The following is a 26,371-nucleotide window of genomic DNA, read 5'->3' on the forward strand; positions in this document are numbered from 1 at the left end:
CCAACCATACATATGTCTGATCATATGACTTGGATTAACCCCATATCTCACCATCACCACCCAAACTATCCAGACCCCACATCCACACGAGTTCAGAGCAGCGCGACTCTTTACCTTCTTGCCACCTTTCTTTCCCTTCTTCTTCTTCTTCCCTTTCTCTCGGTCCACAGCCAGTTTCAGATTCTTCACTTCCTGTCTCATCAGCTCATCGACCTGTGGAGAGATTGTTTTAACATGCACGCTCACCAGTCACCATAACCACTCGGCTTGTCTCATAGTTGGAAATCGTTCACAGATGTGCAGCATTTCAAGTCCTCTTCTGATGTATGCAACAGGGTAAAGGTGAATTCTGTTTCATTTGAGGTAATATTATCTTCAGGTGATGAACAGATTTTTTTTAAAGGTTAATAATGCATTTTCATTTTTTAATAGGGATGGACTGACATGAATGCATGTGCTAAACTGCCTATTCATTGCAATTTAAAGCGTACTGTTCACTATCTAACAAACATTAGCTTGCTGGCTCGCTAGCTAACGTTACATGTATGATCTGTGTAGTAATATTATTTGTATCTCAGAATCCATTTGCATTGCTAGTTATAGCCTAAAGTTAGCTAGCTAGCTAACATTGAGCCTAATTGGTTAGCTTTAGCTATCTTCAGATTCATACTACAGCATTTCATGCATGGTGGCTCGCTATGACAAACCGTTTGTATTGCCAGTAGGATGGGTTGGGATTATGGTTAATTGTTTAGCTAGCTAGCTAGCTACATGTCTAAACAAAAGACTCCACTTCGCCAGATGATTACATGACCCATCAAGTTAGCCAGCTGTGTCTGAGTGTGATTACAGCCACCTATTGGATTTCATGAACACATGTACATGTCTAGACAATAGGGCCCCATTCACTTAGCTAGATGTGGCTGGGGGTTGGTTTTAGCATTTCTTTCACATGACCCATCAATTTAGAAAATTGTGTATGGGAGTTGGTTGGTTAGTGTGTCTGGGGGTTGGCTGGTGTGTCTGGGGGTTGGCTAGTGTGTCTGGGGGTTGGCTAGTGTTTCTGGGGGTGGATTGGTGTGTCTGGGGGTTGGCTGGTGTGTCTGGGGGTTGGTCGGTGTGTCTGGGGGTTGGTCGGTGTGTCTGGGGGTTGGCTAGTGTGTCTGGGGGTTGGCTAGTGTGTCTGGGGGTTGGTCAGTGTGGTTCTGGGGGCTGGTTAGTGTGTCTGGGGGTTAGTTGGTGTGTCTGGGGGTTGGTTAGTGTGTCTGGGGGTTGGTTAGTGTGTCTTGGTGTTGGTTAGTGTGTCTGGGGGTTGGTTAGGAGGTCTGGGGGTTTGTTTAGCATCTAGTTCACATGACCCATCAATTTAGACAAGTGTGTCTGGGGGTTGGTTAATGTGTCTGGGGGTTGGTTAATGTGTCTGGGGGTTGGTTAGTGTGTCTGGGGGTTGGTTAATGTGTCTGGGGGTTGGATAGAGTGTCTGGGGGTTGGTTAGTGTGTCTGTGTCTGGGGGTTGGTTAGTGTGTCTGGGGGTTGGTTAGTGTGTCTGGGGGTTGGTTATTGTGTCTGGGGGTTGGTTAGTGTGTCTGGGGGTTGGTTAGTGGTCTGGGGGTTGGATAGTGTGTCTGGGGGTTGGATGTGTCTGGGGTTGGTAATGTGTCTGGGGGTTGGTTAATGTGTCTGGGGGTTGGTTAGTGTGTCTGGGGGTTGGCTAGTGTGTCTGGGGGTTGGATAGTGTGTCTGGGGGTTGGTTAATGTGTCTGGGGGTTGGTTAATGTGTCTGGGGGTTGGTTAGTGTGTCTGGGGGTTGGTTAGTGTGTCTGGGGGTTGGTTAGTGTGTCTGGGGGTTGGTTAATGTGTCTGGGGGTTGGTTAATGTGTCTGGGGGTTGGAGTGTGTCTGGGGGTTGGGGTCTGGGGGTTAGTTAGTGTGTCTGGGGGTTGGTTAGTGTCTGGGGGTTGGTTAGTGTGTCTGGGGGTTGGTTAGTGTGTCTGGGGGTTGGTTAGTGTGTCTGGGGGTTGGTTAGTGTGTCTGGGGGTTGGTTAATGTGTCTGGGGGTTGGTCGGAGTGTCTGGGGGTTGGTCGGAGTGTCTGGGGGTTGGTCGGTGTGTCTGGGGGTTGGTCGGAGTGTCTGGGGGCTGGTCGGAGTGTCTGGGGGTTGGCAAACGTGTCTGGGGGTTGGCTAACGTGTCTGGGGGTTGGGTCTGGGGTTTGGCTAATGTGTCTGGGGGTTGGTTAACGTGACCGGGGGTTGGCTAACGTGACTGGGGGTTGGTAGGTGTGTCTGGGGGTTGGCTAATGTGACTGGGGGTTGGCCAATGTGACTGGGGGTTGGCTAATGTGACTGGGGGTTGGCTAATGTGACTGGGGGTTGGTAGGTGTGTCTGTGGGGTTGCCCGGTGTGTCTTGGGGTTGCCCGGTGTGTCTTGGGGTTGCCCGGTGTGTCTTGGGGTTGCCCGGTGTGTCTTGGGGTTGCCCGGTGTGTCTTGGGGTTGCCCGGTGTGTCTTGGGGTTGCCCGGTGTGTCTTGGGGTTGCCCGGTGTGTCTTGGGGTTGGCCGGTGTGTCTTGGGGTTGCCCGGTGTGTCTGGGGGTTGGCCGGAGTGTCTGGGGGTTGGCCGGAGTGTCTGGGGGTTGGATAGTGTGTCTGGGGGTTGGATAGTGTGTCTGGGGGTTGGATAATGTGACTGGGGGTTGGCTAATGTGACTGGGGTTTGGCTAATATAACTGGGGGTTGGTAGGTGTGTCTGGGGGTTGGTAGGTGTGTCTGGGGGTTGGTAGGTGTGTCTGGGGGTTGGTAGGTGTGTCTGGGGGTTGGTAGGTGTGTCTGGGGGTTGGTAGGTGTGTCTGGGGGTTGGATAGCGTGTCTGGGGGTTGGTTAGCGTGTCTGGGGGTTGGTTAGTGTGTCTGGGGGTTGGATAGTGTGACTGGGGGTTGGTCGGTGTGTCTGGGGGTTGGTAGGTGTGTATGGGGGTTGGCCGGTGTGTCTGGGGGTTGGCCAGAGTGTCTGGGAGTTGGTTAGTGTGTCTGGGGGTTGGTTAGTGTGTCTGGGGGTTGGTAGGTGTGTCTGGGGGTTGGTAGGTGTGTCTGGGGGTTGGCCGGTGTGTCTGGGGGTTGGCCCGGAGTGTCTGGGGGTTGGCCGGTGTGTCTGGGGGTTGGTCGGTGTGTCTGGGGGTTGGCCGGAGTGTCTGGGGGTTGGTCAGTGTGTCTGGGTAAGCACTAATCATCATCTAATAAATGTAAAATATTTATACAATATTTTTTGTGGACACTTTTTTTTTTTTTGCTACTATACAAATATGCACATAACCATTTCACTGCACCGTTTACACCTTCTGTATCCTGTGTGACAAATAAACTATGATTCTAGTTGATATAGTGTGTGTTTACACCTTCTGTATCCTGTGTGACAAATAAACATTGATTCTATTTGATATAGTGTGTGTTTACCAGAGACGGTAATGTGAAGAACAACATGACCTGCACCAAAGTCAGATTAGGATATAGGCCAAGGACGAGATCAAGTGTATTTCCTTATTGTAGGCTACTACTTTTACCACTTTTAGTCTTCAAATTGTTGGTATTTACTAAACTACGCACTCTGTTTAGCAAATGGTCTCAAGTGAATCCTTAATGAAGAGCTCTCCAGTAGGTACCAAAACATTCAAGGACCATTTTCTCAAAAGGGGGGTTACAAGTTTATCGACTTTCAAAGCAGAATTTCTTTCCCAATGTTCCACAACTGCAGTGTGTGTGTGTGTGTGTGTGTGTGTGAGAGAATGTTTGTGTGTGAGTGTGTGTTGAGACCAATGGCCTAGTCTTTCACCTGAACTCTGACCTCCTCCTCCACCTCCAACCTCTTCTCCTCACGCACCAGCTGGGCATCAAACCGCTGCAGGAAGTTCTGTGTTTCATCACGCCCCTGCCACACGTCTACACACACACACACACACACACACACACACACACACACACACACACACACACACACACACACACACACACACACACACACACACACACACACAAACAATCACTGACAGTCGAGCATGAAGCATGCTGGAGTGGTCAGCAGGGAAAGCAGACAGGACCAGAGAGAGAGGCAGGTGGAGGAGTGTATGTGTTTTTGTGTGGGACTAAGGCAATGCATATTGTCCTCTCCAAGTTGCTCTGTCCGCTCTCAGGCACCACTTCCTGGTCAGGAAATTAACTTCCTGTTCCTGCTACCGGGCTGTCACAACGCCAAGCAAAAATTTCCACATCGAGCCAGACAGGTGGGGGAATGGGATCTGAGCCTTCAAAACAACCACTCAAAATGCCGGACACGACTAAACACTGGTACAGCCAAAGGCCATTACAGACAGAAGACCACAGCTGCTCTGCCATCCCTCTTCTAAAATCCTCCTTTGGTCTCTGCATTGGCATGGTAATGGTTGTGGTCAAAATGTGCCATTTTGTGAGACCTTTTTGTTAACATGGTATCACAAGATAATTACCAACATCCGACTTGTTTTCACATTTGACAGATAACCCCCTCCCCTCCCCCCACCCTTTCGAATGCAGACCTGTCAAGTTCAGGCAGGAGTCAAAGGCCATTGGTTTAACAGCTTGCGTCAGTGGCACCTCTATATACGCCGTCTCTTTGAAATGAGATCTGCTCAGAAGGTCAGAGATCAACCTTTCCTCTCCTCCTCCACAAGGCCCCCTTTTTAAAGTCCCCCGTTTCAAAACATCCCCCAGGCAATCTGATACATGTAATTACCTTTTCTCTTGTCTCGTGTGTGTGTGTGTTCCCAAAACTCAATCTGTCTGTTTGTTTAAAGAGGGCATCCTTTCTATGCCTCTGAAAGTAGAAGGGTGTGAAGAGAAAGCAGTGGTGCAAGTGGTAGAAAGGTCAGCATTTCAAGTCCACTATATTGCCATTAGGAGAATTTAAAAGACTCAGGCTGGGTAGAGAAAAAGTCTCACAAGGTCTGAGGATACGCCAACGGCAATTTAATCAGTTCACTTGACCAAGCTGACTATTGGACAAGCTCACGTCAAGCTCACTCACACACACACACACACACACACACACACACACACACACACACACACACACACACACACACACACACACACACACACACACACACACACACACACACGTAAGAATAGGCTGCTCTGTCATTGGATACACTGTGTTGGCCATATATATATATATATATATATATACCACCTGGCTGGTGAAAGACACATTAGAACTGAATTGTGATCAACAGCGTTTTCTTTGCCAAGGCCACAGTCTGCTACACCCACAGTATGTGCTTCGGCTTCCAATATATATCTGGCCATTAGTATGCTGCTGCACACCTTTCTACCACAGAGCCCCCTTTTCTGCTTGTTCACTCTGGGGAAAAACAAGGTGTTTTGAGCTGAGCTACAAACAGGAAGAGTGAGTCTGCTAAGTAAAGAATGCTTCCTATTGCACGGTCCTCTGGCCAGGAAATTGAAATGATATCCATGGTTCACATCTAACCGCTGCTCCGTGACGCTGGGCCTGGCTTGTCTGGGCACACGGGAAGAGAGGGCCAGTTCCAATCACACTCCCAGGGTTTGTCCGTCCATGGTTCCCTTCCAGCCCCCAGCCCAGCTGGGATGTATGGGGGGAAGTAGAGGAGGTAGTGGGAAAAAAGTGGTATAAACAAACAAAAAGTACCCAACGAGAGACGGAAACAAAACAAAAATAACAGGATAAAGTAGCACACAATGAACGATCACCTCAATGAAACACTTATCCGTGACTAGTGTGTGGACAAGATGCCAAAGTAAAAGTCTCACACTACCGAGAAAGTCAAGCGTCTTTTGTTTTCCCAACAAACACAAACTCTCAGAGCAACGGACCTATAGACCTGAACCCTCATTGAATTCTGGGTAAATATTTGCTTCACCTTGTCCGCTTCATTACATCTAAATCAACCTAACGAGCCAGTCATTAAACCATTTTCCAATTACACACACCTGATAAAACAGAGCTGATGTGACAGGACCACCGTTTACAAAGCGCCCTGACGTTTATTATTATTATTTTTAATCAGGCCTTTGACAGGCTGGATGTTTTACATGGGTTTAAGAGCTATATTCTGCTCTTTATTAATGCTAATGACAAACTGTGTTTAAGGATCTTTAATGCTGAGGTTTAAGGGAGATGAAGAGAGGGAGGGAGGAGGAGAAGAGAGGGAGAAGGAGGAGGAGTGAGGAGGGAGAAGGATTAGAAGAGAGGGAGGGAGGAGGAGACGAGAGACAGGAGAATAAGAAAGGGAGAGGGAGGAGAGGGAGTGGTAGGAGAGGGAGAAGAGAGAGTGGGAGAGAGAGAGTGGGAGGAGAGGGAGAGGGAGGAGAGGGAGAGGGAAGACAGGGAGGAGAGAGAGTGGGAGGAGAGGGAGAGGGAGGAGGAAGGCAGGGAGGAGAGGGAGAGGGAGGAGGAAGGCAGGGAGGAGAGGGAGGAGAGGGAGAGGGAAGACAGGGTGGAGAGAGAGGGAGGAGAGGGAGAGGGAGGAGAGGAGAGGGAGGAGGAAGGCAGGGAGGAGAGAGAGTGGGAGGGGAGGGAGAGGGAGGAGGAAGGCAGGGAGAAGAGAGAGGAGGACCAGCTGCAGTGCTTTAGTTCCTGTCCTTCCCCATTACTGCACTAAGAGGAGAGGTCACTCCTAATAAAAACCTCAAAATCAATCACTCCCCTCTCATGTTGGAGTCTAGACTCCGTCAACCTACAGCTACCTTAGACCGGGGCGAGTTTGGGCTGATAAGAGAGACTGGCCCCTGATATAGGCAACGCCGCTCTATGGCCTTGTAGAAACCGCTGACCTCTCTACACAGTGCACTACACACTGCACACACACACACACACACACACACACACACACACACACACACACACACACACACACACATAACGTTATAAACGTTGTGGAGGTCAGGTGGTGAGGTGTAAAGCGCTGGGCCAGCATCTGGTCTTCATTACATCTCAAAGGTCTGTGTGTGTTGCTTCTAACAGGAATGTAACCTAAAGCCCTGTGTTGTACCAGTTGACATTCTGAGGTGAATCATAACGAGGAGAGAATTGAACACTTTTGACTGGGAATATAATTACGTCTTGCTAACTCTACAGCTGCTGACTGACTATTGGTTGTAGGTTCTGTTACCCTCTCCTTCACCCTCTCAATGCTGAACTAAAGGTGACGCAGAGCAGAGGTGGAGCAGAGACCTTCTACGGTCACTGACAGACTAGGGTTAGACACAAGTAAGATGTTCATTTCTCCAGCTGGTCCTGTTGGTTGGAGCATGATTCTGATCAAAAGACCATTGAGCTGTCCCAAAAAAAAGTGGAGTTTGTAAAACCAGTGCTGGCAAGACCAACGTTGTGGCTTCAATTGAATTCCCACATGGGTCACCTGCTCTGAATATGTGTGTTTAATATTGGACTGTAGGTATCTTTGAATGAAGGCGTTATTGTGTTGTTATGACACATCTCATTAAGCTGGGAACACTGAGAAGGCTGTAACTTTGTCCTCCATAGGGATGTCAACAGGATATCCCAGTGATTTGACTCTAATGCTCTCATTGTGTAGATTAGGAAGTAGCGCAGCAGCTTGAAAGGGCTGAATTTGACACAGTGGCACAGATATACACTCAGCGACTATTCACTCACTTCCCTTCAGCCTCATTCACCTACCTTTCATCCAAGGATATCACAGGCCCATGAACGTTCAATGAGCCGAGATATTGACTGGTCACTTTGTATCAGAGAGGGAGTCAATTCCATTTCAACTACTAAACTGCCTGGAATTCAGAATGGAACTATTGAGTTCCTAGACGTTTAAATGAAACTACTGTGCTATCCATAATACTCCCCACAGCTTTGGGGGATAAGCCTGTGTAATATAATAATCAGGCCATTACTCCTCTGAATAATGTGTGTTGTTTTGGCACCAACCCTGTAGACCTTTGAGCCACGCCCGGAGAGCAGTGGTGACTGATCCCACATATTTCCCCAGTGACTTGTGGGTGTTTGTGCAGCAGTGGAACCGCCTGCGAGAAGCCAAATAACACATGCTGCCCCCAGAGAAGCATTCCACCATTCCACCTAGAACCCTTCCACCTCAGGTGACTGGGTCAGATAAGTTAAAGGAAGGGAGGGAGAGGGGAGAGAAAGGAGTGATGAGACCCAGGATGTATGTGGTCGGAGGATGCAGACTCCTCCAGAGAGAGAGAGATCCCTCCCTACTCGGGACCGAGAAGCTTCATCTGGCTGCTGAAACGTTGTTGAAAGGGTTTGAGTCTTTAAGGAGTCAAATATTGAAGCCAGGCGAGCTCAAATGGAGAGTTACTCCTGGATGTTTGACCTGTATCTGGCAGCAACAGGAGGGAAGCAGCAGCTTCTGTCATTTCTCTTCATTGTTTCTCCATTACTTCAGTACAAAAACATTCTGTTGAAATCTCCCTTGGTCGCCTATCAAAATGTGGAAAGAGTCAAACCGACTTAACCAGAAGAGGGGATAGCTGTCAAAGGGCTAATGACTAAACCTGTGAAAAGCTAAAACACCAAAACAAAGTCAGTCATCCATCTCCATTGGATTTGGAGGAAGCAGGGTGGTTGACTTGAAACAACAATCTGAAGGCTCCAGGTCCAACTGCTCCTCACTGAGTCATTGCATAAAGACCGACATGGGGGTTGGACACACGCCCCTCCACGGGTCACTGAGAGACAGGAGTCTGGGCGGCACGCATCACTTCCTTGTTAAGGGCCCAGGGCACCATGAGAGACAGGAAGTCTGTCAGGTGATCAGATTGATTTGTGGTCCCACACTGATTCAAAAAAACACCAACAACAGGCCCATGGTAAAGATTCAGAAACCACTAGCCTCTCAAGCTGTGACTCCTGTCACTATACACCGCTGTCTTCAGTGAGACATCATGAACCATCACAGAGAGAAACACTGTGGAAGGTTGACTTCAGATCTGTGCCTATCAGCTCGACCCTTTAGCAATGCTGTGCCTCTTATCACCACATTACTATGGTCATCATACCTACTCTCTAACTCACCTTTATACATTACTATGGTCCTCATACCTACTCTCTAACTCACCTTTATACATTACTATGGTCCTCATACCTACTCTCTAACTCACCTTTATACATTACTATGGTCCTCATACCTACTCTCTAACTCACCTTTATACCTACCTACATTCTAACTCACCTTTATACATTAACTCAATATGGTTCTCATACCTACTCTCTAACTCACCTTTATACATTACTATGGTCCTCATACCTACTCTCTAACTCACTTTATACATTACTATGGTTATACATTACTATGGTCCTCATACCTACTCTCTAACTCACCTTTATACATTACTATGGTCCTCATACCTACTCTCTAACTCACCTTTATACATTACTATGGTTCTCATACCTACTCTCTAACTCAACTTTGTACATTACTATGGTTCTCATACCTACTCTCTAACTCACCTTTATACATTACTATGGTCCTCATACCTACTCTCTAACTCACCTTTATACATTACTATGGTCCTCATACCTACTCTCTAACTCACCTTTATACATTACTATGGTTCTCATACCTACTCTCTAACTCACCTTTATACATTACTATGGTCCTCTCTAAATCACCTTTATACATTACTATGGTTCTCATACCTACTCTCTAACTCACCTTTGTACATTTTGTTTCCCTCCACAACAGTAGGGAGGAAGTTGCTCGGGGGCATTTTCCAGCCCTTCTCCTCCTCCTTCAAGAGACAAGAAATTAATTAATCAATTGCATTACATGTATTACAGCTGGACACGGTTTTAAAGCTTTAGTTTTATTCCGTACTATTTCCATAAAGTCCTATGTATTTCAGGATAGATGAAATCGAAGCAAGGCAGAAAGGAACTAGCACCTTGTAGTTTTTAAATTTAACTAGGCAGGTCTTATTTTCAATGACGGCCTAGGAACAGTGGGTTAACTGCCTTGTTCAGGGGCAGGACAACCGGTTTGTACCTTGTCAGCTCAGGGATTCGAACTTGCAACCTTTCGATTACTAGTCCAACACGCTAACCACTAGGCTACCCTGCCGCCCCAGTTTAAGGTAATAACAGTGACCAATGGCTAATTTAGTGGAGAGAGTTAAGGTTTTCAGAGACTCCATATGACTTGGATCGAGTTCAAAGCTGCTCTACAGATGACCTGCCCTCCGCTGTGCTGTGACACCAGGTCAGATCCAGAACTATCCATGCTGTGACACCAGGTCAGATCCAGAACTATCCATGCTGTGATACCAGGTCAGATACAGAACTATCCATGCTGTGATACCAGGTCAGATCCAGAACTATCCATGCTGTGACACCAGGTCAGATCCAGAACTATCCATGCTGTGACACCAAGTCAGGTCCAGAATTAACTATGCTGTGACACCAGATCAGATCCAGAACTATCTATGCTGTGACACCAAGTCAGGTCCAGAACTAACTATGCTGTGACACCAGGTCAGATCCAGAACTATCCATGCTGTGACACCAGGTCAGATCCATGCTGTGAACAGGTCAGATCCTATGCTGTGACACCAGGTCAGATCCAGAACTATACTGTGCAGAACTATGTGACACCAGGTCAGATCCAGAACTATCCATGCTGTGACACCAGGTCAGATCCAGAACTATCCATGCTGTGACACCAGGTCAGATCCAGAACTATCCATGCTGTGACACCAGGTCAGATCCAGAACTAACTATGCTGTGACACCAGGTCAATCTATGCTGTGACACCAGATCAGATCCAGAACTATCCATGCTGTGACACCAGGTCAGATCCAGAACTATCCATGCTGTGACACCAGGTCAGATCCAGAACTATCCATGCTGTGACACCAGGTCAGATCCAGAACTATCCATGCTGTGACACCAGGTCAGATCCAGAACTATCCATGCTGTGACACCGTCAGATCCAGAACTAACTATGCTGTGACACCAGGATCAGATCCAGAACTATCCATGCTGTGACACCAGGTCAGATCCAGAACTATCCATGCTGTGACACCAGGTCAGATCCAGAACTATCCATGCTGTGACACTATTCATGCTGTGGTCAGATCCAGAACTATCCATGCTGTGACACCAGGTCAGATCCAGAACTAACTATGCTGTGACGTCAGATCCAGAACTAACTATGCTGTGACACCAGGTCAGATCCAGAACTATCCATGCTGTGACACCAGGTCAGATCCAGAACTATCCATGCTGTGACACCAGGTCAGATCCAGAACTAACTATGCTGTGACACCAGGTCAGATCCAGAACTATCCATGCTGTGACACCAGGTCAGATCCAGAACTATCCATGCTGTGACACCAGGTCAGATCCAGAACTATCCATGCTGTGACACCAGGTCAGATCCAGAACTATCCATGCTGTGACACCAGGTCAGATCCAGAACTATCCATGCTGTGACACCAGGTCAGATCCAGAACTAACTATGCTGTGACACCAGGTCAGATCCAGAACTATCCATGCTGTGACACCAGGTCAGATCCAGAACTATCCATGCTGTGACACCAGGTCAGATCCAGAACTATCTATGCTGTGACACCAGGTCAGATCCAGAACTATCCATGCTGTGTGTCCAGAATTAACTATGCTGTGACACCAGGTCAGATCCAGAACTATCCATGCTGTGACACCAGGTCAGATCCAGAACTAACTATGCAGGTCAGATCCAGAACTATCCATGGTCAGATCCAGAACTAACTATGCTGTGACACCAGGTCAGATCCAGAACTATCCATGCTGTGACACCAGGTCAGATCCAGAACTAACTATGCTGTGACACCAGGTCAGATCCAGAACTATCCATGCTGTGACACCAGGTCAGATCCAGAACTAACTATGCTGTGACACCAGGTCAGATCCAGAACTATCCATGCTGTGACACCAGGTCAGATCCAGAACTATCCATGCTGTGACACCAGGTCAGATCCAGAACTATCCATGCTGTGACACCAGGTCAGATCCAGAACTATCCATGCTGTGACACCAGGTCAGATCCAGAACTATCCATGCTGTGACACCAGGTCAGATCCAGAACTATCCATGCTGTGACACCAGGTCAGATCCAGAACTAACTATGCTGTGACACCAGGTCAGATCCAGAACTAACTATGCTGTGACACCAGGTCAGATCCAGAACTATCCATGCTGTGACACCAGGTCAGATCCAGAACTATCCATGCTGTGACACCAGGTCAGATCCAGAACTATCCATGCTGTGACACCAGGTCAGATCCAGAACTATCCATGCTGTGACACCAGGTCAGATCCAGAACTATCCATGCTGTGACACCAGGTCAGATCCAGAACTATCCATGCTGTGACACCAGGTCAGATCCAGAACTATCCATGCTGTGACACCAGGTCAGATCCAGAACTATCCATGCTGTGACACCAGGTCAGATCCAGAACTATCCATGCTGGGACACCAGGTCAGATCCAGAGCTAACTTTGATGATGTGGATAAACAGTAGCAGACAGAGAGATGCTGGGTGGATGACTTCTAGAACTAGATGTTGTCTTAATGCATAGTCAGGGGTACAACATCAACATCCAGTCCCTTTACACATGCACGCATACGAAAACACACGCGCTCATGCACGCACACGCACAGTTTCTCTTCCATTCAATGAGGAGAGTTGTAGACAGGTGGGGGGGGGGGGTGTTCTATCAGTTATTCAGACATGGCATGTTTTATGTTCCCTCTCATTCTTTAATACATTCCTCCAGTAGCATTTAATGGCTCCCAAAAGAGGAGAAATCCATTGGAAAATATTGTAGGAATCTTAAGTGCCTCATAATACGCTTCAACGTTGGATGACGACACTCATGGTGCGAGGCAGGAAGCGTCCTTATGGATCGACCAGAACCAGAACCAGAACCAGGACCAGGACCAGGACAGGACAGGAATGATCTGAATGTCAGATGTTGCGTTTCAGGGCTGTGAGAACGTACCAGGGTTTTAATAGAGACGGATCAGGTAGTGAGGAACTGATGTCGATCATCGTGCTTTAGACTGGGGGGTTTCAGTGACCTGGTAAACCAGTGTTAATCTATAGACAACACTTCATTGTTTCTCTTTGTAGGACTGTTCAGGATTGTTCAGGACAAGGTTAAGGAAGTCCCATAGAAGTCCAATAACAAATCAGGGTACAACCATAGGGTTATATAACCGTTCACACCACCATGAGTCAATGTGTAACTTCACCTCCGTTACAGACATAACGGTCATGGAAAGCAGTATAGAGATGGAGTGTCTTTTTGATGAGTTCAACCATCCCACACCAAGCACATCTGGAATACTCCTCTAGGAACCTCTAAAGTGATGTCCCCTTCTAGCCATGCTATTTCTCTGGTTCATGAGCTGTCTCCAACGTCGTCAGGTGGATGTGACATGTTCCTTCACAGCAAATTAAAGGGGCATTTCTTGGTTTTTACGTGAACAATGCTTCCATTGTAGTCTGTGGGATCAGAGCCAGACAATGTGAGTGAGGACCTGTCATCCTCTTTCTGTTGCACGGTAACCACTAGTCATGACATCATCCTGATTCTAGAACATTGTAAGGTCCCCAGTGTACAGGATCAGCCTCACTGTAAAACGAGAAGTATCATGCCCTTCTCAACTCTATCCGTCTCTGGTAAAGGCCTGAGTGACAGACTAAGACACATTGGTTTTATCTCTGAGACGGTCAGTCTGCTTTTAGAGTCTGACAGACTGCAGAGTGCTAGTTTAATCACACACCTCACTCTGAAGCACGCTGTGCCGTTCTGTCTGAGAGGCTAAAGTGACTCCCAACTACAAAGGAGAGAAGCCCTGCCAAGGCTCAGCTCTATTCTCCTGAACATCTCTTATCAGTTATTTTGGCTTTAACCCTACATTATCACCCTCAACCATTATCACAGCTATTCTAAGAGCCCTATTCAAGCAAACTCTGTAACCGGATGTCCAGAACTGTACGGTAAACCCAGTTAAATAGACTTTGATTGAAAACAAGTGACCTCCTTGTCCAATAGCTGTTGCTATTCTGTTCAGGAACACATATTAGCTACTTCAATAAGAGATTTAAAGTCATAGAGAAGTCATTCAACAAAATAGTCATGAATAATCTTAATGCTCTATTCAATCCGTACCCAGGAAATACAGTGTTACAGAGAGATTTAAATGTAAAGGCAATGTTCCAGCATTAGCTGAGCCTGCATTCACGATAAGCGCTGCACATGTCAGCTCAATCGGGATTTACCTCTACATTTATATTGCGTAATCTGTAACGCTTCAGTGCTACAGAATGAATATAGCCCTTAGTTTTATTGGCCTGATCTAGGACAACGAGAGACATATTGTTGTTCCACAGGGTATGTTCATGCAAGGGTGATGTGGACTGGGACTAAATCCTTGGCTTGAACAAACCATTTTGAGGAACACTTGACTGAAATCAGAAACATTTCCTCACAGAGTCTGCACAGTCTTCAGCAGTAAACATCTCTATCGTTCCACCACACCCTCAATCACATGAGAAGACAAAGCTCTACCGCTTAGCTTCTGATTTAGTAGCGGAGGTGTATTTTATGGTCTTAATTGTGCACGTCCAGTGGGATTGGGCCTTCATGAGGAAAACAGGTGGAGAGAGGCTGCAACACGGCACATACTTCAATTCGCTTAAGAGGAAAAGCACACGACTGAAGATTATTGCCCATCACTTACACTTTCTGTCTACTGGTTTGACTTGGAGAATCTGTGGTCTTCTGAAGGTTTTGGGTGTTTCACTTTGTTTTAACAATGGCATTAAGACCAGACTCAGATCAGTTATGTTTGACTTTGTTTTAACAATGGCATTAAGACCAGACTCAGATCAGTTATGTTTGACTTTGTTTTAACAATGGCATTAAGATCAGACTCAGATCAGTTATGTTTGACTTTGTTTTAACAATGGCATTAAGACCAGACTCAGATCAGTTATGTTTCAGGTGAAGAGAATAAACTGAGCTCTTCTTATCAAAAGCCTGGATAAAGCAATTCTGAAGCTACCATTGGCTATCAAGCCTTGTCTGTTTAATAGCATGAGCCACTATTGGCCAAGCCTTGTCTGTTTAATAACATGAGCCACTATTGGCCATCAAGCCTTGTCTGTTTAATAACATGAGCCACCTTGTCTGTTTAATAACATGAGCCACTATTGGCCAAGCCTTGTCTGTTTAATAACATGAGCCACTATTGGCCAAGCCTTGTCTGTTTAATAACATGAGCCACTATTGGCCAAGCCTTGTCTGTTTAATAACATGAGCCACTATTGGCCAAGCCTTGTCTGTTTAATAACAGCCCACTCTCCAAGCCTTTCTGTTTAATTTCACTCCTTTCTTCTGTTTGCCTTTCTCCGCTATTCTTGCCCACCTCTCCTTCTTCTTTTCCTCCTTTCTTCTGTTTGCTTCTCCGCTTCTTGTCTTTCTTCTGATCCTTGCGGTCCTTCCCACCCTTCTTATCTTTATTTATGTTGTCTTTCCTCTTCTTCTCCTTCTCTTCCTCTTTCGCTGCTAATTCTGCAGCGACCTATCAGGAACAGAAATGAGATGAGCATAGAAAAGGAAACGGAGTGTTTGTTAACTGTCTGTAGGTTAGATGAGGACCACGGGTCATTAGTCTACCTGGTCAGGTGTCTTCTGTGCAAATATGGCTGTTGATCCCCCATCCTCAGCAGTGGGGAAGTCAGGAAACTTTCCAGTGGCATCTCTACAATAAATAGCATGTTTTAAAGGCGCAATCTGAGATACTTCCTGTTCTTAAATTATCATTACAGATATATCAGTCTTGATGAATTGTACTATGTCACACTGAGAGTTAGATGGCAGACCTCCAACAAGGTCACCAGAGGGCAGACCCTCCTAATGGTTTACTAAATGCCTCAGATACTTCCACTAACTAGGGGTGGTTCATGTCATGGAGTAGTTATCTCAATGTGGAGAGAAAATAATCACCCGACCAGGAATTGCTCTTTGGAACGCCAAACTATGTATCCCTCACTTCCCTTCCAGCTCTCATTATCCTAAATCTTAGAGCAACCCTGTGAACCAACGTTTAGCTTCCAACTTCCTTCAAATCTGGTCCTCTCCTCTTGGCCTCAAAATGTTTGTTTTCTCATCAGACAGGTTGAGGAAGCTGTACCCACAGGGTTTAGATTCTCATCAGACAGGTTGAGGAAGCTGTACCGACAGGGTTTAGATTCTCATCAGACAGGTTGAGGAAACTGTACCGACAGGGTTTAGATTCTCATCAGACAGTTTGAGGAAGCTGTCCCGACAGGGTTTAGATTCTCATCAGACAGATTGAGGAAGCTGTACCGACAGGGTTTAGATTCTCATCAGACAGGTTGAGGAAGCTGTACCGACAGGGTTTAGATTCTCATCAGACAGGTTGAGGAAGCTGTACCGACAGGGTTTAGATTCTCATCAGACAGGTTGAGGAAGCTGTACCGACAGGGTTTAGATTCTCATCAGACAGGTTGAGGAAGCTGTACCGACAGGGTTTAGATTCTCATCAGACAGGTTGAGGAAGCTGTACCGACAGGGTTTAGATTCTCATCAGACAGGTTGAGGAAGCTGTACCGACAGGGTTTAGATTCTCATCAGACAGGTTGAGGAAGCTGTACCGACAGGGTTTAGATTCTCATCAGACAGGTTGAGGAAGCTGTACCGACAGGGTTTAGATTCTCATCAGACACGTTGAGGAAGCTGTACCGACAGGGTTTAGATTCTCATCAGACAGGTTGAGGAAGCTGTACCGACAGGGTTTAGATTCTCATCAGACACGTTGAGGAAGCTGTACCGACAGGGTTTAGAGTTTAGACTACCCTGGAGGGTGTGACCACCTCATCCATCCGTCACGGTGCGTATAATCTTGTCAGCAGCTCAGCCGAGGTCACAGCAGAGGGCAGGGCCGTGGAGGCCAGGCTGGAGCCTGAGACACTGGGGTTGCGTCCTAAATGGGCCCATAGGACTCTGGTCAAAAGTAGTACACTATTTAGGGAATAGGGTGCCTTTTGGGATGCAGCCTGGGGCTGAATGTGGAGGCCAGGGCCATTGTGGGTCGTTGCTTCGTCCCCATGGGAGCTGTTCTCTCTCTGTTCACTCCCCAGGGCTCTCCAGCCTGGATGACTTATGTCCATTGTTCCTGCTCTACTGGGTAGGCAGGCAGCACCCACCGCTGGACAACCATAAATCACCCTGGAATGCACTAATAGGCAGCTAGCATGGAGGGGAAGACACACACACATGGAGGGAAGACACACACACATGGAGGGAAGACACACATGGAGGGAAGACACACACACATGGAGGGAAGACACACACACATGGAGGGAAGACACACACACATGGAGGGAAGACACACACACATGGAGGGAAGACACACACACATGGAGGGAAGACACACACACATGGAGGGAAAACACACACACACATGGAGGGAAAACACACATAGAGGGAAGACACACATAGAGGGGAAGACACACATAGAGGGGAAGACACACATAGATGGGAAGACACACATAGATGGGAAGACACACATAGAGGGAAGACACACACATGGAGGGAAGACACACAGAGGGAAGACACACATAGAGGGGAAGACACACACAGAGGGAAGAGACACATAGAGGGGAAGACACACATAGAGGGGAAGACACACATAGAGGGGAAGACACACATGGAGGGAAGAAGACACACATGGAGGAAACACACAGAGGGAAGACACACACAGAGGGAAGACACACATAGAGGGGAAGACACACATAGAGGGGAAGACACACATAGAGGGAAGACACACACACATGGAGGGAAGACACACACACATGGAGAGAAGACACACACACATGGAGAGAAGACACACATAGAGGGAAGACACACATAGAGGGAAGACACACATAGAGGGAAGACACACATGGAGGGAAGACACACATGGAGAGAAGACACACATAGAGGGAAGACACACATAGAGGGAAGACACACATGGAGGGAAGACACACACATGGAGGGAAGACACACACACATGGAGGGAAGACACATGGAGGGAAGACACATGGAGGGGAAGACACACATGGAGGGAAGACACACATGGAGGGAAGACACACATGGAGGGAAGACACACATGGAGGGAAGACACACATGGAGGGAAGACACACATAGAGGGAAGACACATGGAGGGAAGACACACACATGGAGGGAAGACACATGGAGGGAAGACACACATGGAGGGAAGACACACATGGAGGGAAGACACACACATGGAGGGAACACACATGGAGGGAAGACACACATGGAGGGAAGACACACATGGAGGGAAGACACACATGGAGGGAAGACACACATGGAGGGAAGACACACGGAGGGAAGACACACGGAGGGAAGACACACATGGAGGGAAGACACACATGGAGGGAAGACACATGGAGGGAAGACACACATGGAGGAAGACACACATGGAGGGGAAGACACACATAGAGGGAAGACACACATAGAGGGAAGACACACATAGAGGGAAGACACACATAGAGGGAAGACACACATAGAGGGAAGACACACATAGAGGGAAGACACACATAGAGGGAACACACACATAGAGGGAAGACACACATAGAGGGAAGACACACATAGAGGGAAGAGACACACAGAGGGAAGACACACATGGAGGAAGACACACATGAGGGAAGATAGAGGGAAGACACACATAGAGGGAAGACACACATGGAGGGAAGACACACATGGAGGGAAGACACACATGGAGGGAAGACACACATGGAGGGAAGACACACATGGAGGGAAGACACACATGGAGGGAAGACACACAGAGGGAAGACACACATGGAGGGAAGACACACATGGAGGGAAGACACACATGGAGGGAAGACACACACATGGAGGGAAGACACACCTAGCCACTGACTGTGACTCCTTTCCTCCGGCCATATCCTGCACCTAACAGCCATCAGGCCTCACACTAACACTCTGTTTTTGCTCTTGTCCTCCCCTTCCCCTTTTCCATTCCAACCTCCTCTTCATGACACGAACAGGGATAGATACATACTGGTGGTGAAGGGTTTGGCAGGAGCCAGGAAGAGTCTATGGGTGTGATAACCTCAGAGACATGGCAGTGAAAGAGGCAGGAGTTAGTTTGGGCAGAGAGAGAAGATAACACAGAAAAGAAACAGCTACTGTGAAAGAAGACAGACTTCCCCGTTGCCTGCCTGTCTCACCGGCACTCAATAAACCACTGTCTGATCTGCTCCTGCAGGGTTTCCCGTAGGTCAGGGCCGTCCACGGCACGCACAGACTCCTTGATGCTGACCAGGGCCCTCTGGTACTCAGCCTCATTCTCCTCCTGGACCAGCCTGCGAGTCGTCTCCACCTGCTGGGCCTTCAGCTGGGCCACGCTGGGCCTCTGCTGCTGCTGCTCTGGAGGGACCTGAGGACCAGGGAGGACCAGACACAGCTATAGAGATTAGTGGGGTGAGGCAGGGAGGCAGCTTAAGCCCCACCCTCTTCAACATATCTATCAACGAATTGGCGAGGGCACTAGAACAGTCTGCAGCACCCGGCCTCACCCTACTAGAATCTGAAGTCAAATGTCTACTGTTTGCTGATGATCTGGTGTTTCTGTCTCTGACCAAGGACGGCCTACAGCAGCACAGATTCTCTCAGACCTGGGCCCTGACAGTAAATCTCAGTAAGACCAAAATAATGGTGTCCAAAAAAGGTCCAGTCGCCAGGACCACAAATACAAATTCCATCTAGGCACCATTGCCCTTGAGCACACAACTATACATACCTCTGCCTAAACATCAGCGCCACAGGTAACTTCCACAAAGCTGTGAACGATCTGAGAGACGAGGACCATCAAAAGGAGCATAAAATTCAACATACCAATTAGGATTTGGCTAAAAATACTTGAATCAGTTATAGAACCCATTGCCCTTTATGGTTGTGAAGTCTGGGGTCCGCTCACCAACCAAGAATTCACAAAATGGGACAAACACCAAATTGAGACTCTGCATGCAGAATTCTGCAAAAATATCCTCAGTGTACAACGTAAAACACCAAATAATGCATGCAGAGCAGAATTAGGCCGATACCCGCTAATGATCAAAATCCAGAAAGATTTTCTACAACCACCTAAAAGGAAGCAAACCTCCCATAACAAAGCCATCACCTACAGAGAGATGAACCTGGAGAAGAGTCCCCTAAGCAAGCTGGTCCTGGGGCTCTGTTCACAAACACAAACACACCCCACAGAGCCTCAGGACAGCAACACAATTAGACCCAACCATATCATGAGAAAACAAAAAGATAATTACTTGACACATTGGAAAGAATTAACAGTGGCAGAATACCTGATCACTGTGACTGACCCAAACTTAAGGAAAGCTTTGACTAAGTACAGACTCAGTGAGTATAGCCTTGTTATTGAGAAAGGTTGTCATAGGCAGACCTGGCTAACAAGAAAAGACAGGCTATGTGCTCACTGCCCACAAAATGAGGTGGAAACTGAGCAGCACTTCCTAACCTCCTGCCAAATGTATGACCATATTAGAGACACATATTTCCCTCAGGTTACACAGATCCACAAAGCAGCAAGATTTGTGACCTGTTGCCACAAGAAAAGGGCAACCAGTGAAGAACAAACACCTTTTATTTGCCTTTTGTAATTTAACTATTTGCACATTGTTACAACAATGTATATAGACATAATATCACATTTGAAATGTCTTTATTCTTTTGTAACTTTTGTGAATGTAATGTTTACTGTTTTAATGTTTATTTCACTTGCTTAGGCAATGTTCCCCATGCCAATAAAGCCCCTGAGAGAGAGAGAGAGAAGAGGGAGAGAGAGGAGAGAGAGAGAGAGACAGACAGACAGACAGACAGACAGACAGACAGACAGACAGACAGACAGAGATTTAGCACAAAGGGAAGATAAACATAGTTACCATGGCACCAAGGCTTATCACCACTGGTACTGATTGGCTGACCTTCCCAATACAGACGTGTTTATTGACTCAGAGTAACCCTGCCCCTTTGTTACCCAACACAGTCCTGGTAGAGGGAATAGTGAACAAGTACACCCACCATTCCCAGAAATATCATCTCCTCCAACCGTTCTCTCCTGGTCCTCTTCCTCTGACTGTAGCCCCGCCAAACCTGGAACATACCAGAACAACAGGACAGCTAGGACACAACACAGGACACCTAGAACACAACAGAACAACAGGACAGCTAGGACACAACACAGGACACCTAGAACACACCAGAACAACAGGACAGCTAGGACACAACACAGGACACCTAGAACACAGGACAGAACAACAGGACAGCTAGGACACAACACAGGACACCTAGAACACACCAGAACAACAGGACAGCTAGGACACAACACAGGACACCTAGAACACACCAGAACAACAGGACAGCTAGGACACAACACAGGACACCTAGAACACACCAGAACAACAGGACAGCTAGGACACAACACAGGACACCTAGAAACACCAGAACAACAGGACAGCTAGGACACAACACAGGACACCTAGAACACACCAGAACAACAGGACAGCTAGGACACAACACAGGACAACTAGAACACAACAGACAAACAGGACACATAGAACACAAAAATACATACCTAGAACCCAAAACAAGACACACATAGAACATAAAACGAGACAAGTAGAACACAACACAAGGGGACAGACAAAAGGGGATTGTATAACCAGCATGCCCATACTGCATTGCATGAACAGCTGAGAGCTGAGCAGAGCCCGACAAATGCCAAACACTCAGGACCCGGGGGCTGGCAGGCAGCTAACATCCAGGAGACCGACGCTACTCAACACAGTGGTGGTGTCATCTGATATAAAAGTAGTGTCCTGTTCTACCAAGGTGCTGCTTTACAAAGTCAGGTTTGTCTAACAGTGTTTGATCGATACCGTCCTTTGTGCAAGACAGGGATTAACATTGACCCAGCGCTCTGACCTGAACATGAACCCTAACAGGTCAGGTCAACAGAACCACTTGTCACTACCTCAGCCATGACACATTATTACAACGATACATGATCCAACCTCTCCATAAAATATCTACACACCCGATTCCTCCGTGAAAGCAATGTGCCCAGCGGCTTTGTTCGGCCAGAGATGGTTTACACTTTGGGCCGATGAGAGAGAATGGTGGGGGGAACTGAAAGTGAGTCTGAATGTTAGGTGTTTGTTTCCATGACCTTGCTGATCATGTAATGTGATGACCCCGCGTTTTGACATCTGGGTGTCTGTACGAGAACATCTAGGTGGTACTCTGGTTCTGAACCAGCCAACAACAGAGAGGTGACATTGAGATAACATTGTTGAGATGGACTTCTTGTGCCTTTTTGCAGAGCAGGCAGAAAACTATATCACCTGGACCCATTTCTCCATACAAAGTAAAAGCAGCCATCGATCTGGACTTGGACTCAGTCCAAGTGTCTAGCAGAGTTTTATACAGATGGTATTCTGTTACCCATCTTTGAGCAATTCATCAAGAGGTGGTTTGGCTTTGACTAGGGAGAGTGGGATGAACTACAACCCTCTGACTAGAGAGAGTGGGATGAACTACAACCCTCTGACTGGAGAGAGTGGGATGAACTACAACCCTCTGACTAGAGAGAGTGGGATGAACTACAACCCTCTGGATGGGATGGATGAACTACAACCCTCTGACTGGAGAGAGTGGGATGAACTACAACCCTCTGACTAGAGAGAGTGGGATGAACTACAACCCTCTGACTAGAGAGAGTGGGATGAACTACAACCCTCTGACTAGAGAGTGGGATGAACTACAACCCTCTGACTAGAGAGAGTGGGATGAACTACAACCCTCTGACTAGAGAGTGGGATGAACTACAACCCTCTGACTAGAGAGAGTGGGATGAACTACAACCCTCTGACTAGAGAGAGTGGGATGAACTACAACCCTCTGACTAGAGAGAGTGGGATGAACTACAACCCTCTGACTAGAGAGAGTGGGATGAACTACAACCCTCTGACTAGAGAGAGTGGGATGAACTACAACCCTCTGACTAGAGAGTGGGATGAACTACAACCCTCTGACTAGAGAGAGTGGGATGAACTACAACCCTCTGACTAGAGAGAGTGGGATGAACTACAACCTCTCTGACTACAACCCTCTGAGAGAGTGGGATGAACTACAACCCTCTGACTAGAGAGAGTGGGATGAACTACAACCCTCTGACTAGAGAGAGGGATGAACTACAACCCTCTGACTGGAGAGAGTGGGATGAACTACAACCCTCTGACTGGAGAGAGTGGGATGAACTACAACCCTCTGACTAGAGAGAGTGGGATGAACTACAACCCTCTGACTGGAGAGAGTGGGATGAACTACAACCCTCTGACTGGAGAGAGTGGGATGAACTACAACCCTCTGACTAGAGAGAGGGATGAACTACAACCCTCTGACTGGGATGAACTACAACCCTCTGACTGGAGAGAGTGGGATGAACTACAACCCTCTGAACTACAACCCTCTGACTGGAGAGAGTGGGATGAACTACAACCCTCTGACTAGAGAGAGTGGGATGAACTACAACCCTCTGACTAGAGAGAGTGGGATGAACTGACTAGAGAGAGTGGGATGAAACCCTCTGACTGGAGAGAGTGGGATGAACTACAACCCTCTGACTAGAGAGAGTGGGATGAACTACAACCCTCTGACTAGAGAGAGTGGGATGAACTACAACCCTCTGACTAGAGAGAGTGGGATGAACTACAACCCTCTGACTGGAGAGAGTGGGATGAACTACAACCCTCTGACTAGAGAGAGGGATGAACTACAACCCTCTGACTAGAGAGAGTGGGATGAACTACAACCCTTTTTGACCATATTAAAGTAAATTTCCAGTGAAAATCTCACTTCTAAAAGTTAACTCATACTCAAATAATGTTGTTAACTCATCCAATACTTGTATTTGTGGACAAAGCATAAATTAGGGAAAAAACACTTAAAAAACAACTCAAACTTGTATCTCAAACAGACCATTTCAAAAATGCTTATTATTTCCTTATAGAGGATGATGTCATCATCCTGAGGATGAGCTGGCCAGTCAGTGGTCTACTTGCATGAATATTTTTAACGCCCACACCATTCCAACACAGAAAAGCCGCGTTTTAACATACTTTAATAAATGAAAAAGGAAAACTATTTCACTCATGTTGCAATTAACTATACGAAATATTTCATAGAAATCTGGAAACACTGGACAGTTACTTTAACCCAGTTAATCAGCTTCCCTGACTGTTGGCTGTGTCTTTAGTGGTTCACTTGTATTAAAACATCAGTCAGTACTGTTCAACAGCAATTGGAAATGTAGGCCTGGTATTGAAAGTAAAGTTTGCGGACAAAATCTGAGAAACGAAACAATAAGTATACTACACTCCTTACCTTCTGAATGCATGTGGCAGCCTGGTCGGGGTCCAGGGTGCTGATGGGTGTTTGGCTCTTGGCCTGGCCCCCCTCTTCCTCAGCCTGCCGTATCTCCTTCATGAAGCGATGCCTGAGCCGACCCTGCCGTGCCCGCTCACAAACCTGAAGGACCCGAACAGCTTCCTCCAGACACATGGTCTGAACCGACACCTCCTGACACAGACAGCAGTATAGACATACGAGGGACAGGACCTCTGTGAGAGTAATGTTAACCTCCTCCCCAGGCATACAACTTGGGGAAGAAGCATCTGCTGTGTGAGACTAGAGTAATGTTAACCTCCTCCCCAGGCATACAACTTGGGGAAGAAGCATCTGCTGTGTGAGACTAGAGTAATGTTAACCTCCTCCCCAGGCATACAACTTGGGGAAGAAGCATCTGCTGTGTGAGACTAGAGTAATGTTAACCTCCTCCCCAGGCATACAACTTGGGGAAGAAGCATCTGCTGTGTGAGACTAGAGTAATGTTAACCTCCTCCCCAGGCATACAACTTGGGGAAGAAGCATCTGCTGTGTGAGACTAGAGTAATGTTAACCTCCTCCCCAGGCATACAATGTTAACCTCTTCCCCAGGCATACAACTTGGGGAAGAAGCATCTGCTGTGTGAGACTAGAGTAATGTTAACCTCCTCCCCAGGCATACAACTTGGGGAAGAAGCATCTGCTGTGTGAGACTAGAGTAATGTTTAAGTTTAATATTTTATTCTACATCCACACGATATATCTAGGCTGAGGTAACCGTATGGCATGGTAACAATTGTAATAATTTCTTACATAAGGGAGTCTGATAGTGTGTTTCTCTAACCTGCTCAACCTGTTCAATGTGTCCCCCTTTAGCCATGACATGAGCCAGCATCTTCTCTCTGTCCCACAGCACACGCATCTTCTCTCTCACAAAATACTGAGGGATGGGCACCTCCAGGTCCTCCTGCAAAATATAATATTGCATAAATATTTCTCTGTTGTTGTGTGTGATTCAAAAGGTAGAATCTGTGAGTTAAAGGGGTGAGTTCCAAATACTTAGAAAATGACTGTCAGGATACAGAAACTCCTTTTCCTCATTCCCCCTTCACGTCCTGTCACTCAGTCCCCGGTACAGTACAGACTCACAGGTGTCAGCTTGAGGTCCTGCAGCACATCATCAAAGTAGTGGAACTCTGAGAACTCCAGCTCCACCATCTCATTCTTGAGCTCCAGGATTCTACCCATCACACCGTCCAACATGTGCCTGACCATGCGTCTCTTCTGGGGGTGAACTATCTGGTCGTAGACAGCCTCCAGGCTGCGGAAGATCTGCAGGTACTTCAGGTAGAAGGTGGCCAGGCCCTGGAAGACCTGCAGCCGGTCCTTCAGCGGCCGAGGGGCAGTGGGAGGGTGCTCATCCACCAGGAGGTCCTCCAAGGCTCCATGGGCCTGGACCCACATCCTGGTGTAGGAGCTGAGGAGAAGGAGAAGGAGGGGAAAGAGAAGCAGAAGGGAGAGTGAAGGAGGAGGAGAAGGGAGAGCGAAGGGGAAAGAGGAGGAAGTGGGAGGGGAAGGAGAAAGAACAGGAGGAGAGAGAAGGTGAAGGGGAAACAGAAGGAGGGGGGGGGAGGAGGGGAAGGAGGAGAAGGGGAAGTGCAGGAGGAAGAGAAGGGAGAGCGAAGGGGAAAGAGGAGGAAGGGTGAGGGGAAGGAGAAAGAACAGGAGGAGAGAGAAGGTGAAGGGGAAACAGAAGGAGGGGGGGAGAAGGGGAAGGAGGGGAAGGAGGGGAGAAGAAGGGGAAGG

General features: G+C 47.4%; 1 protein-coding gene across 1 annotated transcript in view; it reads right to left on the minus strand.

Annotated features, from left to right (window-relative positions):
• Window positions 1-113: 113 nt before the first annotated feature.
• The window catches only part of LOC135543148 (dynein regulatory complex protein 11-like), a 28,676-nt gene continuing 2,418 nt past the window's right edge, over window positions 114-26,371 (minus strand). Inside the window, exons 3-11 of the mRNA XM_064970228.1 lie at window positions 25,715-26,042; window positions 25,410-25,532; window positions 24,566-24,760; window positions 21,203-21,274; window positions 19,333-19,541; window positions 15,731-15,815; window positions 15,480-15,635; window positions 3,824-3,930; window positions 114-213 (exon numbers count right to left, since the gene is read on the minus strand). Coding sequence (XP_064826300.1) covers window positions 201-213; window positions 3,824-3,930; window positions 15,480-15,635; window positions 15,731-15,815; window positions 19,333-19,541; window positions 21,203-21,274; window positions 24,566-24,760; window positions 25,410-25,532; window positions 25,715-26,042 — 1,288 coding nt within the window. The 3' untranslated portion in view covers window positions 114-200. The remainder of the gene's footprint in view (window positions 214-3,823; window positions 3,931-15,479; window positions 15,636-15,730; window positions 15,816-19,332; window positions 19,542-21,202; window positions 21,275-24,565; window positions 24,761-25,409; window positions 25,533-25,714; window positions 26,043-26,371) is intronic.

This window comes from Oncorhynchus masou, chromosome 7 (genome assembly GCF_036934945.1).
Source record: "Oncorhynchus masou masou isolate Uvic2021 chromosome 7, UVic_Omas_1.1, whole genome shotgun sequence".
NCBI lineage: Eukaryota > Metazoa > Chordata > Actinopteri > Salmoniformes > Salmonidae > Oncorhynchus > Oncorhynchus masou.